Source organism: Pelobates fuscus, chromosome 11 (assembly GCF_036172605.1).
Source record: "Pelobates fuscus isolate aPelFus1 chromosome 11, aPelFus1.pri, whole genome shotgun sequence".
Lineage (NCBI taxonomy): Eukaryota > Metazoa > Chordata > Amphibia > Anura > Pelobatidae > Pelobates > Pelobates fuscus.
This window is the reverse complement of record NC_086327.1, coordinates 28073382-28090200: the sequence shown is the minus strand read 5'-3', so window position 1 is coordinate 28090200 and position 16819 is coordinate 28073382. Positions and strand designations below refer to the sequence as shown.

General features: G+C 38.3%; 1 protein-coding gene across 2 annotated transcripts in view; it reads left to right on the top strand.

Moving 5' to 3' along the window:
- LOC134577219 (MOB kinase activator 2-like) overlaps positions 1–14816 on the top strand; it is a 45998-nt gene extending 31182 nt beyond the window's left edge. For both annotated transcript variants that reach the window (XM_063435895.1, XM_063435894.1), the window contains exons 4-6: positions 4725–4818; positions 12389–12513; positions 13888–14816. In XM_063435895.1, coding sequence (XP_063291965.1) covers positions 4725–4818; positions 12389–12513; positions 13888–14165 — 497 coding nt within the window. In that variant the 3' untranslated portion in view covers positions 14166–14816. The remainder of the gene's footprint in view (positions 1–4724; positions 4819–12388; positions 12514–13887) is intronic.
- Positions 14817–16819: the final 2003 nt, after the last annotated feature.

The window sequence follows — 16819 nt, the reverse complement described above, 5'->3', positions numbered from 1 at the left end:
CCAGATAACTAACCGTTCCCGTTTAGGGTTTAAAATGGATATTTGTAGGACAATACAAGGACAGATTCACACAGTTCCATTTCCCAACATTCATTGCTCAGTCCTGTTTTTTAACCGTTGTAAAGTTCCACTGCTGTTATTGATTAATAGCAACAGGTTCGCTAAATTTACCCTTCATAACCTGTAGTTCTGTGTCAGTGACACTTGACCAGCATCAGGTGACGTCACCATGGCAACTCGCCGTAACAGCATGCATCCCAGGTGCAATGCTGGGGTAATTTGTAACGCTTTAAACACAAATGAGAGATTTTTTTACATGTAATAACATACTTTTGGACAGCCCAACACGACAACACATGACAGACACAAACAATTCAAAGACAAATGTTACTGCATTTGGTTACTGATCCTTTGTGAGAGATTAAAAAGGATTACGTTAAAGATACATTTGTAAATTATTTTGAATGTTGCTTAAATCAAAATTCTATTTACTGGGCTATAAATGAAGGTGTCATAGAGCTAATAAGACTAATATAGCAGTTTTATGTTTTTATTATCTCAGACTAAATACATTTTAGATGTGATTAATTTGTGCAGTTAACTGCCATCCGTTGACAGTGATGCTTTCACAGTGATCACTCTGGTTAGTCTCACTGTAGTGATTTTTGACCCCGTGCATCTTAGTCTAGAGGCACAGACGTCAATTTATTTCAGTGGCAGGCCAAACGAGGAGAGGGCCCTGGTGCAAACATTTTTTGGCCCTCCTATCGCAAGGGTGGCCAAAAGGTACTTGAATGTAAGTATGTTTTTGTATGGAGTAATGTGTGTGTGAATGTAGGGGTATGTTTGTGTGTAGTGTTGTTTTTTGCATATAGAGGTGTATTCATACACAATGTTGGTGTTTTGATACAAGGCGTGTTTATATGTAGTATTGACGTTTGAATGCTGAGATGTATGCACATGTACACATACAGTGACACACACTGATACAAATGCAGTTAAACAGACACATTCACTAACACACATGCAGACACAGAGACAGACAATGGTATACATACTGGTCAAAATCTGAACCCACTCTCCTGTTTCCTGACTTTTGGGTGCAGAAGGGTGACTTCTGCTGGCTGAGGTTTTATGGAGCTAGGAGCTGGCTATCCTAGTCTGTGCCCACTCCTCTCTGCCTTGTCTTCCCGTGTGTTTTTATTGGGTGATAGCTGGAAGAAAGTGACAGGCCCCCACTTCCTCCCACGGCAGCCATTATTAAAAGATCTGCAGCATACAACTGGGCCCCTGATGACACATGCCCATCAGATGGCCTTATTGCATGGGCCACCTGATGGGCCCCCTCAGCATGTGAATGGGACGCTGTGCGTCCACCCCGCTTGTAGTTCCACCGCTGGTTTATTTGGCAAACTGGGATATAGCACCTTCATATTTAAAGTGTCACTGGTGCAGAAATGTCCTGCTAATTTTAACTCCTAATCCGTGTATAAATTTGCGTAGTTACATTTACTAACGATTCACAATCAGGGTTATTCCCTGAGAATTGTTTGGAAGTCATAGTGAATTTCAAACTTAAGGCCAAAATAGCTGAACTGTGAAAATTCTCCAAGTCAGCTATGCTTCCAGTTCGACTACTCTGGCCTTGAGTTTGAATATCAGTTAGAATTTCTGATCATTATCTCATTAGTAAAACAAAACCAAACACAACCGCTATATGTAATCAATAAATAAATACTAATGTAAAATGCAAAAATGGTAATAATTGTTTGATAACACTCTATACACTCCCTGACCTCTTTATTTCAGAAGCCAAATCAAACAGACATTCTTATTTTAAAGAATTCAGTGACTTCAAAGAAGTGATGACTAATACGATAAATCAGCTTTGACTTGAGGTGGAATCGCTGCTTGCCAGCCTTTAGGTGCTGGGGGGTGATTGACCTGTCAAACTGTGTGTTATTTCCCCATAGCTTGCCTGCCCCTCTAAGACAAATCCTCTGCTAGAAGCACAGCCGAAGTGTGTGTGTAGTGGGGGAGCTGTAATGGTTTGGGGGCATTGTGGGGCGGGGGGGGGGGGGGGGGGGGGAGGATCTTATATGGCATTTGACCTCCAGCAATAATATTAATGGTCTTACATAATGCTATATTGTCATGGAGTCCGGCCCTTACTGTCACCACGAATCAGATCAGTAAAGCTCTATATTTTATCTATTTACATTTATTTATACTATAATGCACCGCGGGGCCCTGCCATTGTGTTAGTTTAAATGTAAACTTGCTTCATGGCAAAGTGCTCTCATTTCGCAGCAGAACTGGAGAATGCTTATTTAAGGCTGAGGTTTGCAGACTGAACTTTCCACATCTCGTTCAAATCATCAACCGCAAATTTACCCTTCCCCACTCAGTCTTTTCAGAACACATTCCCTTTTATTTATATATCTTTTTTTTAATTTTTTTTTATTCTCTTCATTCAGCCTGGAAGAGACTCTGTTTTCGTTACCACTTGTGTGTCATAGGAGTTGGACATAATATAGAATTATAGCTCATTTGAGACCTCCGTGTTGGCGTGGCTCTGTTATAAATGGATGGCGCCGGTATTAAATATCCCGTTTAACCCTGCGATGAAGGAATCGGGTTGCAGATGATTTCATATTTCATAATAAAGCTGGGCTGTAAAAGCTGGGATAAGCATTTTGTCTCTGATTTGCAATGCTCAGCGTGCTAGACTGGATACAGCAAAGATTTTATATTTGTTTTACAGGTCACAATAAATGTACTTGTTTACAGTGTGACACCCTACTTGGGTATAGTAGAGGGAGGATGGGATGGTGTGTGTGTATATCTTAACATACACTGCACTGTAGCAATGATTTAAAGGGACACTATAGTCACCTGAACAACTTTAGCTTAATGAAGCAGTTTTGGTGTATAGAACATGCCCCTGCAGCCTCACTGCTCAATCCTCTGCCATTTAGGAGTTTAATCCCTTTGTTTATGAACCCTAGTCACACCTCCCTGCATGTGACTTGCACAGCCTTCCATAAACACTTCCTGTAAAGAGAGCCCTATTTAGGCTTTCTTTATTGCAAGTTCTGTTTAATTAAGATTTTCTTATCCCCTGCTATGTTAATAGCTTGCTAGACCCTGCAAGAGCCTCCTGTATGTGATTAAAGTTCAATTTAGAGATTTAGATACAATTATTTAAGGTAAATTACATCTGTTTGAAAGTGAAACCAGTTTTTTTTTCATGCAGGCTCTGCCAATCATAGCCAGGGGAGGTGTGGCTAGGGCTGCATAAACAGAAACAAAGTGATTTAACTCCTAAATGACAGTGAATTGAGCAGTGAAATTGCAGGGGAATGATCTATACACTAAAACTGCTTTATTTAGCTAAAGTAATTTAGGTGACTATAGTGTTCCTTTAAATGCAATAAACTATACATTCTCACAGTGCTCTTCGCTCAAGGGAGAACTGTCTCAAATTCAAAGTGAATGTCAAATCTAAGGCCAAAATAATTGAACTAGAAAAATTCTCAGTAGCTTCCAGTACGGCTACTCTAGCCTTAAAGTAGAATGTCACTATGCAATTTTAGTGAAACATCCTGTTAGTGTGCATTGTGTGTTTTATACTCTGCTAAATGGGGAGTCTTGCCAGTGTTTGGTAGGGTCACCTGATCATGACGTTTAAAGGGGACATTAACAAATATAAAAATAATATTGTTTACAAGCCTTGAAGTATGTCATTTTTATGTGTTACCCTCATTGGAATTGATAAATGACCGTACTACTTTCATGGCTAGAAACATAAACAATCAGTCATGTACCAAGGGCAATCCATCACAGTGGTCATGTCATAAATGTATTAACCCCTTAAGGACACATGACGGAAATATTACGTCATGATTCCCTTTTATTCCTGAAGTTGTGTCCTTAAGGGGTTAATGACCAAGTGCCCAGATAAGCCACGCATATTGTGCAAGGTAAACAACTTCCATATTGTGGTTCCCAGGGCTCTGTCCTGCCCGAGGGCCCAGATATCCACCCCTCGGTCATTCTACCAGTGTCTGTAAGTCTTTCTGTTTGCAGTTCATATGGGAAAATACTGTAAAACATCAATAACTGCGCTAAAAAAACATGGCTGCTGAGTTTTTCGAATACACAGACCACATCATTACTTTATTAGTAAGTACCAAAATAGCACATAGATAAATATTCTATAAATCATAGGTTAACTGTAGCAGCCATCACGTGTTTTTTCAAAAATTCTGTGCCGAAAAATTATTTAATCCAGCCGAGTTTAGCAGCTTATAAAATTATAGTAAACTAAAAACTGAATTGCAAAATTTTGGCAAAAATAGCCAAGTTGCAACTATATGTGATGTGTGCAAAAACAATATTTTTACTTTCTGCACTACAATTCTGTGTTTTAGTGAATAAATTCCTCACTTTAACACCGTAAACAAAGTTGCAGTTTGTTCCACTTTTTACACCAGTACAGTTATTTTGTGAAATAGGTTATTAGGGTGTTTAATCACTAAACTCTGAATTGTAGAGAATTACAACATTTTTGGCAAAAAATAGCAAAGTTGTGACTGTACCTGAATTGGGGTATTTTATTTTTTTTCCAAATGAGCTATTTTAGCCTATGTTTTGCCATTTTGATTTCTATTCAATACAATTGTTTTTTGTTTCATAATGGTGTTTTTATTTTTATTTTACAGCCTCTGCCTTCTATAACCATGTCAGCTTGTTGTACGGATCTATCTCTGAATTCTGCACCATCACCTCTTGTCCCTCCATGAAAGCTTGGGCAACGTAAGTACTTGTGACTAAATACAGCATTGTAACGGTGGTGGAGTCCCTGGTCGAAAACTGACAATATAGCTCCCACTCCTGGGAAAGAAGCCTCTTGGGTTTATTCCAAGGGGATCTTGAGCTGCAAGGAGTGTACCTTTTAATATTTAGAAGCCTTTTCAGATCTAGTAGTGACAATTTAGGCCCCAGTTTTGATATCACAATTGATCTCTCCGATGTCCCATTTTTCATCGATGAAAACCAGTTGTTCCTTATCCAAAGTTTGCTCATATCAGAATGTCTTGTGCAGTTTTCGATCTCTCTGAACATGTGCACATGCAGTACACCGCACTAGGAGGAAGCTGATGGGTAAAATAATTGTGAGAACTGTCACACATACTGGGCTGACATCACATTTCCTCCTGTGCCTCGGGTTACTCATCATTTCAACATAGTGAAGTATGATATAGTAAACAGGTTTTGCAGAACAACATTACAATGACTTCTAATGTAACGTTTACAATAAACAGGTTCTGCAGAATGACATTACGAGTTCTTATGTAACTTTTATAAGTGACATTTATTGTGCCTGGGAGAATAGTGATGTTGACTGAGCAGTGACGTGTGTGTGCTAATGTATAAGAGCTGCTGTATATATCGTGTGTGTGTGTAGGGGCTGTACAGTGTGTTTGTGTATGTCAGTAGGGACTGTAGTGTGTTTATAGGGGCTGTAGAGTGTTGTGTTGGTATCTAGAAGTTGCAGTTTGTGTGTATGTGTGTCTAGAGATTGCATTGTGTGTGTATGAAGAGTTATTTTTATGTTTTACCCTCATTGGAATTGATGTAGACTAGGAGGACTAGTGCGTGTATAGTGGGTGTAGTGTGTGTGTGTAGGGGTGGGATTGGAGCCTTATTATTAATTATTAGTAGTATTAATGTGTAATTTGTAAAAAAAAAAAAAAAAAATCAGTCCTCCCTGCTGTTGTCATGCAGGGAGAGGGCATATGTTGATCCCTGGTGCAGACCCACGGCAGCACTCAATGGCCGAATCTCAGGAGATGGCTACTCATGTCTCCGGCAGTCATTGGTGAGAACCCTCCCCCTGACATTAGACCGGGTCAGACTGCATAGAGGGGCTTTGCAACTGTCAGCACACTGGACACCCTCTGGGTTCAATCCCAGGATCATTTCTTATGAAGTTTGGTTCACTATGCAACGCACCTTAATCTGCTGCCATGTATCTCTAAAGACTGGGTACCAACATGGCTGGATCAGTATTATGGGAGCCTAGGTTCTACAAAAGATTAGAATCTACCTCATGATACAGTCATTCGGAGGTAGCAAGGATATGAAAGGTGAGGTATAGGCTGTAACCTTGACAATTTTGGCAAGTATGCAGATGGGACAGAAATGGGTGGGCCAGCAGTGTGAATCATGGCAATAGAAAACCAATTTGATCACGCTCCCATTCACTCTGGTCACAGACTGCTAAACAGCTAAAACACTCCTAAACCAGATGTGAGCACTGGGTGCCCCAAAATCAACTTCCTTCATCGTAATTGAGAAGTAGAGGCATGTTGTAAGCATTCAAGGTGCCACAGTGGGCTCTGGGGATATATTATTCTCCTGTGCGTCTCCCCTTCTCATTTTCAGTAGCCAGGTAGTAGTACAAGTAAGAAATTTTGGATATCTGTCCATGGTACCACTTACTTTTGGTACTTTTAATAGCACGGGTCACAAACAAAACTTCCAGCAGATTTCAGAGTACGTGACAGACCCAGTGACCCAATCTTACCGGGACAGGAGCCAAAAAGTCAGGACAGTTCTGGTAAAAGCAAGACAGATGGCATGTATGTGTGCGTGGACTTATTGCAACATAGGGCTGCTGTTTTGTATCTTCAGTCAAGATGGCCCCTTTTAACGATGAATTCTTTCTCTGCTCAGCATGCAGTCTGCTAAAAAGAAATTGAGATCATAAAATGCTTGTGCTAAATTTAACTGGATTCTCGGCAGATTATTGCAGCCTTTTATTGGGCCAACATAAACATTATACAGACTTGTTACTGACCATTAAGCTTTCGCTTATTTAACCCTGTGTGCACCGTGCTGGTGAACGAATTAAAGTGACACAGGAATATAAAATACAAATATAATTTATAATAGTTACATTAATGTAAATGCTGTTTCAGCCATAGAACAGAAGCAGTTTTGTCTGACTACAAAGCAGGTCTAACAGACACTAATCTTCCTGAATGAAAACTCTCTCTCCCTAAAAAAAAATATATATTTATTATTAATGCCTAAATAGTTACTTAGTTAATTTGAGTAACTTACCTTAATTGGTAAACCATTAAAACTGCCAGTGTGTTTCACAGGTTTTAATGTTTTATAGGTTTAAACGGTTTATCGGCTTTTAAAATTAACCTTTATTAAAAAGTCCCCTTTAAGGTCTTGCATCTCTTTAGCAATGAATCGAAAAAATATATTTTTATTATAAAGATAAATTATATATTTAATTGCTTCCGGTGATGCTGTCATTACACCAGGTTTGTCTGGGGGCACTGCTGGTTTTTGTGTCCGATTTTTATATCTTTAGAGAATGGCCACATACATATACATATGCACAAACACAGATACAGTGACAATTACCTACATCTACAACCACTTATACACAGATATATACAAATACCCAAACACATATACAGTGACAATTATCTACATCTACAACCACTCAGACACAGATATATACAAATACCCAAACACAGATACATGTAACCACATACAGACACACAGGGTCATTTACTAGTGAGAATTCCAAGTGATTTATAAATTTAGAGTCAATGCAGCTGAAAAATTCTGTAAGTCTGTAAATCCATTCTGTATGCTCTCATATAGACAACTCTGGTCTTAAATTTGAAATGTACTTTGAATTCTTGAATTTAATCTTGAATTCTCGATTCAGCAAATAACCATGACAGACATAAACAACCACACAGATATAGATACATAGATTCATATTTACAACATGGCCACAGACATAAAAAATGAACCTGAACTTTTTTGCTGCACCCCACTGTATCGAAGTATGATTTCAACATTATTCAGGTGGATGCAGCCAGGTCATTCTTTTGGGTCAAGGAGAGACGCGTTGTTTTTTTGTCAAATTGCTCAGCCGATAAAATTGGATAAGGGCACCTGAATATAACTGAAGCAGCGAGTTGCAGTTTCACAGACTCAAACTCCGTGAAACTGCAGGAAGCGCCTCTAGTGGCTGTCTGTTAAACAGTCTTGACCTTGCAGTTTCTCTAAATCATTTTACATTGCAGGTTTTTGTAAGGGGATAATGGGAAAATTCTATGAAGTGGTCTGGGTGCCTATAGTGTCTTTTTTAAGTATTATAAGATAGTTTTGTGTAGGTGACAGGTCACTGATAAGTAGCATTGTTTGTAACAAAATGCCAGGTATTTATGGAAACAAAAAGGCATCTTTATCTGCTGAACAATTGTCACAAATGATCTGTCAACTTAAGAAATCACCAAGCCATCTAACCTTAAACGTGGCTATTGATGTCAAAGGACAAACCCTGCAATGGAATTTTGTTTGTGTTTTTGAAAACACACTGGCTTTATACTGGAAATCACAGACAGAAGAGATTATTTCTGTTCACTGCAAATTGTCGGCCGTTTATAAAATAAAATAAAAAAAAAAGTATAAGTATAAAGGGACTCTCTAAGCACCCAAAATACTACAGGTCACATTGTATTGGTTGTTTTGAAAGGAGACGTTGGGTACAGCCCTATTTTTCTTTTGCCCCTTCCTGCTTACATATTGGAAGAGGGGGGGGGGGGGGGGGGGGAGGGGTTATTCCCAGCCAATAATGAGTGTCAGTGTGTCTCAATTTGCACAGAATTGAAATTAGCCTGTGTAGAACAAAAGTTCCGGGATGCCTGATGATGTGCCAATGACGCTGCCGAAAGGGCTGTGCAGCATTTCACAGCAAAATGCTGAGATACAGACTCGAGACACCATAACCACTCTAAAACACTGAAGTGGTCATGGTGCCTGGAGTAACACTTTATAGATAAAAATATTTTTTAGTATGTTATAACTATACAAGTGTACCAATTTTCATACACCATCATGCAAGCAGTGCGCACATCACCGCCAGTTTAATATGTGTAACTTCCTATTTGTGTTGCTTGCATTTACATATCTTGTTTACCGTTTTAAAATTGTGCAAATATTTTTTCGACATGTATACCTTCTCTCGCATTGAATCTATCTGAATTTGCCTGTATCTGTTGTTGCACTACAAAAGTACAAATGAACATAAAAAATATCAATACAGCAATTTTATTACCAGATTTTTACACAATATTATGATGATGATGTTGTTGTTGTTGCTGTGTTTTTTTTTTTGTTGTTTTTTTTTTATTTAATCTGTCTTTGTTCCATCCATGTTTGATTCAATATCCAAGACTTTTAAAGCAACAAAATGACTTCACTTTGCACAGTGGTCAGTGGGGACAAAACCAAGACAAACAAATGATTTCATCAGCTGCCCAATACTTTAGCAATTACATGTCTGAAATATTTGGGAAGTGGAATTTTTAGTGCTCAGATCCATTTGTCAGGAAGTGCTTTTTATAAGCCGTGATCACTTGGCTTAAAAAAAAAAAAAAAAGTTTTGAATAGTTGTGTTCTTAGCTGTGCTTCGGAGATTTTGCTGAACATCCATCATTTCACCCAAGAGGCAAGAGTTTGGGAACTCCAAAGTTACACTTGTTCGTAAACCATGCAAAAGCGCCTTGTTGATAGCAAGTTGCCATGTAACGTCTATATACAGAAACAGCTGACTGTTCTGGGGATTATAATTAGCTCGGCGTGCACCTGCTGCCTGCATTGCGAGGGATAGCAAAGAGCTATCTACACGCACCCTTCGCTGAATTTAGCATTTAATCATGAGCTGATCCAATGAGTCTATTTCAATGCGTTGTATTAATTTCTGCTTTCATATTTGAGCGCTGGGTGGGCTGCCACTAACAGGACTGTCGATGATGACAAGTGATCATTGTGAGTGGATTACCAATCCAGTTTCTCTGAGATTTGACCAAACTTTGGTTCAGTTGAGTCAGAAATCCAGAAGATCTTATTATTTGTAATACAAAGGTTTTTTGTTTGTTTTTTTACAATCAGTTGGTTTTATTTTGTGAACTGCAAACTGTGGAAAATTGACAAGGGAAAAACAAACGGAAAATTTCTCCAATACAGCTCATTTGGCCTAAAAAACAGCTATGGTCTCAGCTAGGTGTCAGGTTACTAGTTGCCCATGACCCTCTCCATATTGATGCCGAACGTCCTCCTTATGCCAATATTGATTCTGCTCATCCTGCTTGCGTCAATATTGATTTGCGTGTTATTCCACCGTCAGTATTGATTTAGGTCGCTGTTCCCTTGTGTCCCATGGTACTAACTTGTTCCAACGTCATTCCAAGGGGACAGATGTAATTTAAGCTAAAATTTACCCATGCATGCAGCGATAAGCTGAAAGCACTGGGAGTGGGTCAAAAAAAGATGCATTTGATTTAGGAATGAAGTGATATGCTCATTTACAAACACACTGCCATTTTGTTCTCTGTGTAGCAGCCACCATACTTCACAGTGAAGCATGGTGTTTGTCCTGACAGACATATATAATACAATAACTGTGGGATCCAGGTGATTTCAGTTTTCCTATACTGTGTACAGCTAAGCTTGCAATAGTTTGGAAGATCCAGAGAGAGAGATTTCATACTGGTTTGTGCTGTCTGAACAGAAATGGGCAGCTGTGATTGGCTGAGTGCATTTGCTGACCACGGTCGGCCTATCAACGCACAGTTTGCTGGTATGGTTGGAAGGAAGTGTATAATCTCTGCCTTAGCCACGCCTCCAGTGGGGGCCGGGCTATGGAAAGCTCCAAAATGGTTTAACACTGAATAAAGGGACAGTGAACTCCAGACACTATAAACAATTCAATGAGATACAATAATTATAGTGCCTACAGTGTCCGTTTAAAGGATGTGTTCATCAAACACTGGCTGAAAATCAAGTTGCAGATTTGGAAAATATCTCCAACTCGACAATAGTCACAGTTTGGCCGATTTTAGCTTGAATTTTGCACTTGGTTTGGAGTTCACTACAAATTGCTGTTTACGGAGTAAACTTAATAAATGTAAAAAAAAATTGCCAGATTACACAGCTGATAACCCATTAGAATCTGAAATACCCGCATGCTCTGTATGTTTGCTATGGGGGACTTGGCAGCAGGACAGAAGGGATACGTGTATGAGTGTTGAAACTAATGGATAAAAAGTGAGCCCCCAGAATTCTAGTTGCTGATTTAGCCATATCTGACTTCTCTTGTAATGCGGGTGATTCTGATCCTTTACTTTGAAGAACGTGTAGAGATATTCATTGACCTTGCTGAAAGGCTATTTGTCAGGAATGTATACAGGCACAAGCAAGAATGAAGTTGACTATAAAAATCTCTGTTATCAGCTAGACATGACATTGAAGGGCTTGTTGCTGAGTAAACAGTGACACCCGTAACAAAAATGTAGAATATTCAGTTTGTCTTCACAATAGCTCTACGCCCTCCTAATAGCCATATTTGTTTTCTTCTTTATTTCCCTATTGTTTGAGGACATCTTTTTTGAAACCGTCTCTCAGTACAATCCCAGTTTTAGCTAATTTCTACCTGTGATGTCTACGCTTTGACAATGTATGTTACGTAAACAGAAAATTCAGCTTTTTGCGCACTTGTTAATTAGATTAGTGTATGTTGGACACTAAATGGGTTAGCGATAAAGGGCAGTTCTGAAGCATTGTTTTTAATGGGCAGCAGTCAATATGATAACCAATGGAATGTTGCTGCTAATTCCACATTTAGATCGTTATAATTGCTTAAAGGTAATGCAATACATGCTGATGAATCACTAGGAATTTTGTAAAAAAAAAAGGAGTAGGAATGGCTGATACTCACTGTAAGTGCATTTCTATGCATATTTTGCATGTGGCAGCCTCATTTATTTCATGTGCCTAAACGCCCTAAATGTTTGTGCTAAAATAGCTAGCGCATCTTGGACCCAACAGGGGCGCTGGACCTACTATTTGAGGCTAGTGTGCGAACGCACGTACCACCACGGGCAATGTTTTAATAAGTGTCTCTAGATTGTGCAATGCCCGGTGATACACAAATGAAAGTTGTAAAATAAAACAAAAGATGCACGTAGGCAACAAACTCTGACATCTAGAATATATTGTGGCACAACCTACATTATAAAAAGACAGATGGAAGTCTGACATGCAGATGTACGTACATACATGGATAAATGGATGGAAAAGGGCCTTCTTGGTTCTGTGTGTACGCAGTGAAAATAAGATGAAAACAACCAAATTTGAGTCAAGTAAAAATAATATTGGATACTTACCTCATCTGGGTTGACTAATTTTTTATTATTTTAGTATTGGTCAGATTTGAAATAAGTGAGTAATAACCAATTAATATATGATTATAACCTGGTTCTTTAACATTTTTTTTTTTTTTTTTTAGACAAATTCAGTGGACAGATGAGAAGGGCCGGAAGAGGAAGTGTACGGCACCACAATACGCAGACTATGCTGCCAGCATCATCCAGAAACTCCTGACAGATGAAAATCTGGTCCCCACCAAGCATAGTGAGTGAAGAATCCTTCTTATCCCTTGTCTATGAAAAGAGAACTTGATGTTAAAGGGACACTATAGGCATCGAAAATTATTTTAAGTTAATGATGCAGTATGAGTGTATAGATATAGTGTGCAGTCAATTATCTGCCATTTAAGAGTTAAATAACTTTTGTTTCTATTTCCCTGGCTGTGACTTACACAGCCTGCATGAAAACAATGGTGTCATTTTTAATCAGATGTTAACTTGCTTTAGACGTTTTGTTTTATCTCCTGCTCTGTAAATTGAACTTTAAAGGGACACTTTAGTCACCAGAAAAACCTACAGCTTAATGCCTGTCCCTGCATTCAGAGAAAAAGCAGTGTTTACATTACAGCCTAGGGATACCTCCAGTGGCCACTCCTCAGATGGCTACTAGAGGTGCTTCCAGGGGCAGTGCTGACACTCAGTGTCTCCACCCGCTGCATGGAGACCCTGAACTTTCCTCATAGAGATGCGTTGATTCAATGCATTTCTATGAGGAGATGCTGATTGGCCAGGGCAGCGTTTGGCTCCACCACTGTCTGACCTACTTGGCTGAGATCATCAGAATTGACAATCTCAGCCAATTCAATGCTTTCTATGGGATGATGACTTATGATGATGTCGGCCAAGAAGGCAGATCAGGGGCAGAACCAGCACCAGCAGACTGGAATAAAGGTAAAATTTTACTATATTTAGGGTGGCAACCCTATAGTGTTCCTTTAATCACACGCTGGAGGTCCCTGTAGGGTCTAGAAGGCTATTAACAGAGCAGGAGATACATTTTAGGTTAAGTGGACTGTGAAATAAATCAACCTATATATGTAGGTTCCTTTTCAGGAAGTGTTTAGGAAGACTGTGGAAGTCACATGCAGGGAGGCGTGGCTAGTGCTGCATAAACAAAGTGGTTTAACTCCTAAATGGCAGAGAATTGAGTAGTGAGACTGCAGGGGCACTATCTATACACCAAAACTGCTTCATCAAGCTAAAGTTGTTTTGGTGACTATAGTGTCCCTTTAATCAACCTCCAAAATGGTTGCAATCAACCTCCAACAGCTAACAAGGTTGTTTTTTAAAACTGCTAAAATATATAGATTTATAACATTTGATATATGCATAAGCTAGCAGCATTGCTATTCGAATATATTGAGGCAATGTCTTGCTCTATAAAATGCTACCAAGAGAGCTGCACAATAAAAATAGCAATAAAGCAGCATGGTTTTAGAAAAGACACCAAAGTTATTTTTAAACTTAAGTGCCACTTTAATTTATCTTCAATAATTAGGTGTCGTGCATTTGATATCGTGTTTACGTTGACAATTGTCCATTTTTTTTTAAAGAGAATACTTTTTTTTCTTTTTGACAGGTAAAGAATTTCCAAAAACTTTTAAGCCAGCCATACAGAAGACGTTTCGCCTACTTTTTCACCTCCTCGGTCACATATACACGTGTCACTTTAAAACCGTGGTAAACCTCGAACTGCACCCGCACCTGAACACCTTGTATCTGCACCTTTTGCTTTTCTGCGCTGAATTTCACCTCCTTGATTCCAAGGAAATGGCCTTAAGCGAAGATCTGACCACCGCGCTTATCCAGTCCAGCCCTTCACCTAAGACTTCAGGCGCTCAGTCTAGGAATACCTGAGTCAGTGCGGAGAACAAACTTTGAAATGAATTTACTGCCACAGAGAAAAGAATGCTTTACTTTATGTATACAGCAAAAAAATAATATTCATGCATTTTTATATTCTGTCTCCTTTTGCGCGGAGTCTTACGCACAGAATACCCTTGTTACAAAGAGCTACGTGAAGATACATGGATCTGGGTGGATTTCTGAATTCTATGCAGTTATTGGCCAAGCATGGTCTATTATGGATTATCTAAGAAATCATATGCATAACTCATCTGGAATGAGTGTATAATTATTTAAAATAAGAGCAACCACTTCTAGTGAAAAATAAGTGGTGTACGGCCAACAGGCACAAGACCGTAGAAGACCTTGCCACTAGTTAAAGGCACATCTTCTCAAAGGCACAAATTGGCAGCATAGCGGTGGCACCCAAACCTCGGGACTAACATTCTGTTCAAATGCACAGATTGCACACCCAAAGTGCCGGCTCTGATCAGATTTGTTTATATTTTACAAACTCAAAGTTTTTTTTTTTTTATGTTACTTAACTAAAACTTTTTTAGTTTTTTTTTTTATTATTATTAATATATATATTTTGTAGCTTGTAGCATATTGTGGACTTTACACTGGGAAACTAACACAGATGCTTAATTAAAATATCAGCAAGGACTTAAATGCTGTACCATTTTTTAACATTTCTTTTTTCTCATTGCATTTTTTTTATTCAATTATATATCTCTTCATCTGTTAAAAAAAAAAAAAAAAAAAAAAGAATAATATTTGATTACAGCTACCAGTCATATGCATAAGCCTATATATTTTATTTGGGGATCTTGTCCTTTTTTTTTTTTACAAAACAAAGCACTTAACTTTTGTAACTTATTCATATAAAAAAAAAAAGTGAAATTGTGTTTGTAAATGTGTTTTATTTGTTAGTTCCTACTATTAAGGAAATAGTTAAAGTATTTCAAATATGTTGATCACACCTTCACCTTTGGCTCTCGTAGTATTTAAGTGCTTACAGGAAAAAATGCAGACTAAATTCTAAAAATAGAAATACAAAACCATTAGACTACAAACTTTTTTTTTCTTTTCTTTTTTATGTTTTTTACCATCTCAGTTAGACACTTTTCTAATGGCTCATCATGGTATTTTAGTTATACAGGTATAATTAACTTTTCTTTTATCTGGTTTTGTGTTTTCATTATTTTTCCCCCAAAAAATGTCCTTTTCTAGGTTTGTGTCTCTTCCTTGTAGCAGATAACAGATTGTTAATTTTCTGTCCCTGTAGTGTAATATTATTGATGGACGAAGATAGCCAGTCAAGGGGCACATGCCTTTAACTAAATTGTGAATTGTTCGGATTTAACCAGAAAATCCCAAGTGTGGATCAGAACAGATTATTTTGCAGGTTTTCAAATTCCCTGGTCGATATTTGGCAACTAACTGTTTAACCCCTAAGGACCAATGATGTAATTAAACGTCATAATAAACCAGTCTCTAAGATCCCATATTAAATGGAACACCCCTCTCATTCTATGATCGCAGAGCTTTATAGACCTGCAAATGCAACACAAGCAGGACATTCCGAACTATATAGGGTCCCCAGGAAACAAACTGTGATAATTAAGAGGTTATGAATGTGGACCTTAAGAGGTCAAAGGGACACTCCAGATCCCTAAGGCACTTCAGCTTGCTAATGTTATTTGTGTGAAGAGTTTGTCCCTTTTCACACTTTTTAAAATTAACTTTGTTACGACCCCCGGCTGTTAATTTATTCAACCTGTCCTGTTACTTCCTGGTTGTTTAGCGCTGAGGCAGCTAATTTCCCGGGGCACCTGGCTTGCAAAGACTTCTCATTGAGCTGCATCAGGAAGTCTCTGATTGGACAGTCACAGAAAGTCTGGGCGGGGTTACAAGAGGAGGGCTTGCAAAAGCTTTAAACAGGAGATCTGGAACTATTGCAGGCTGTTTTTAGATATACCCACAATTTAAAAACATGCATAGTAATGCATATATGTTTTTATTGGGGCATTATGTACTAGACAGTGATTTTTATTTACTCATTTTTTATTTGGTAGTATTCCTTTAAGGAAAAAAAGCATATTGAGATGAGCAGGGACCCAAGTTGGAATAAAATTAATAAAATAAATAGCCATATTTTGCGTCATAAAATAAAATATAACCATGGTTTAAATATAGGTGTTGCAGCACAGAGTAATTGATAGGATTACATAATTACAGTTATTTCATTAAAAAATATTTGTTGGTTTTACAAACTCGAATTTGGCTATTTACATACTTTTTAATGGCTTTATCAAAACAAAGAAAACATTTGGTTTGTCCATATCAATTTGTCTGGGGGAAAAAATAGTTTGGAGTGTTTGTCCATGTGACGTTTTAGTTTGGACGGATTTAGACTATGCAGTCGTTTTCGGGAATAAAGATTCATAGAAACCGAAACTGAACGAAAGTGGGCCATTTTTGCAGAGTTCCGAAATAAACTAAATACCTCATCTTACTTGTTACGTGATCTGGTTATGTGGAGATTCAGTCTTACGGAAATCACGATTTGTGTTAAACTGAACACCAAAGTCTATTGCTAATACGGAACATTACAATGGAAACCAATAGAATGTCTAAACATTTAGCACCTTACTTATCTTGAT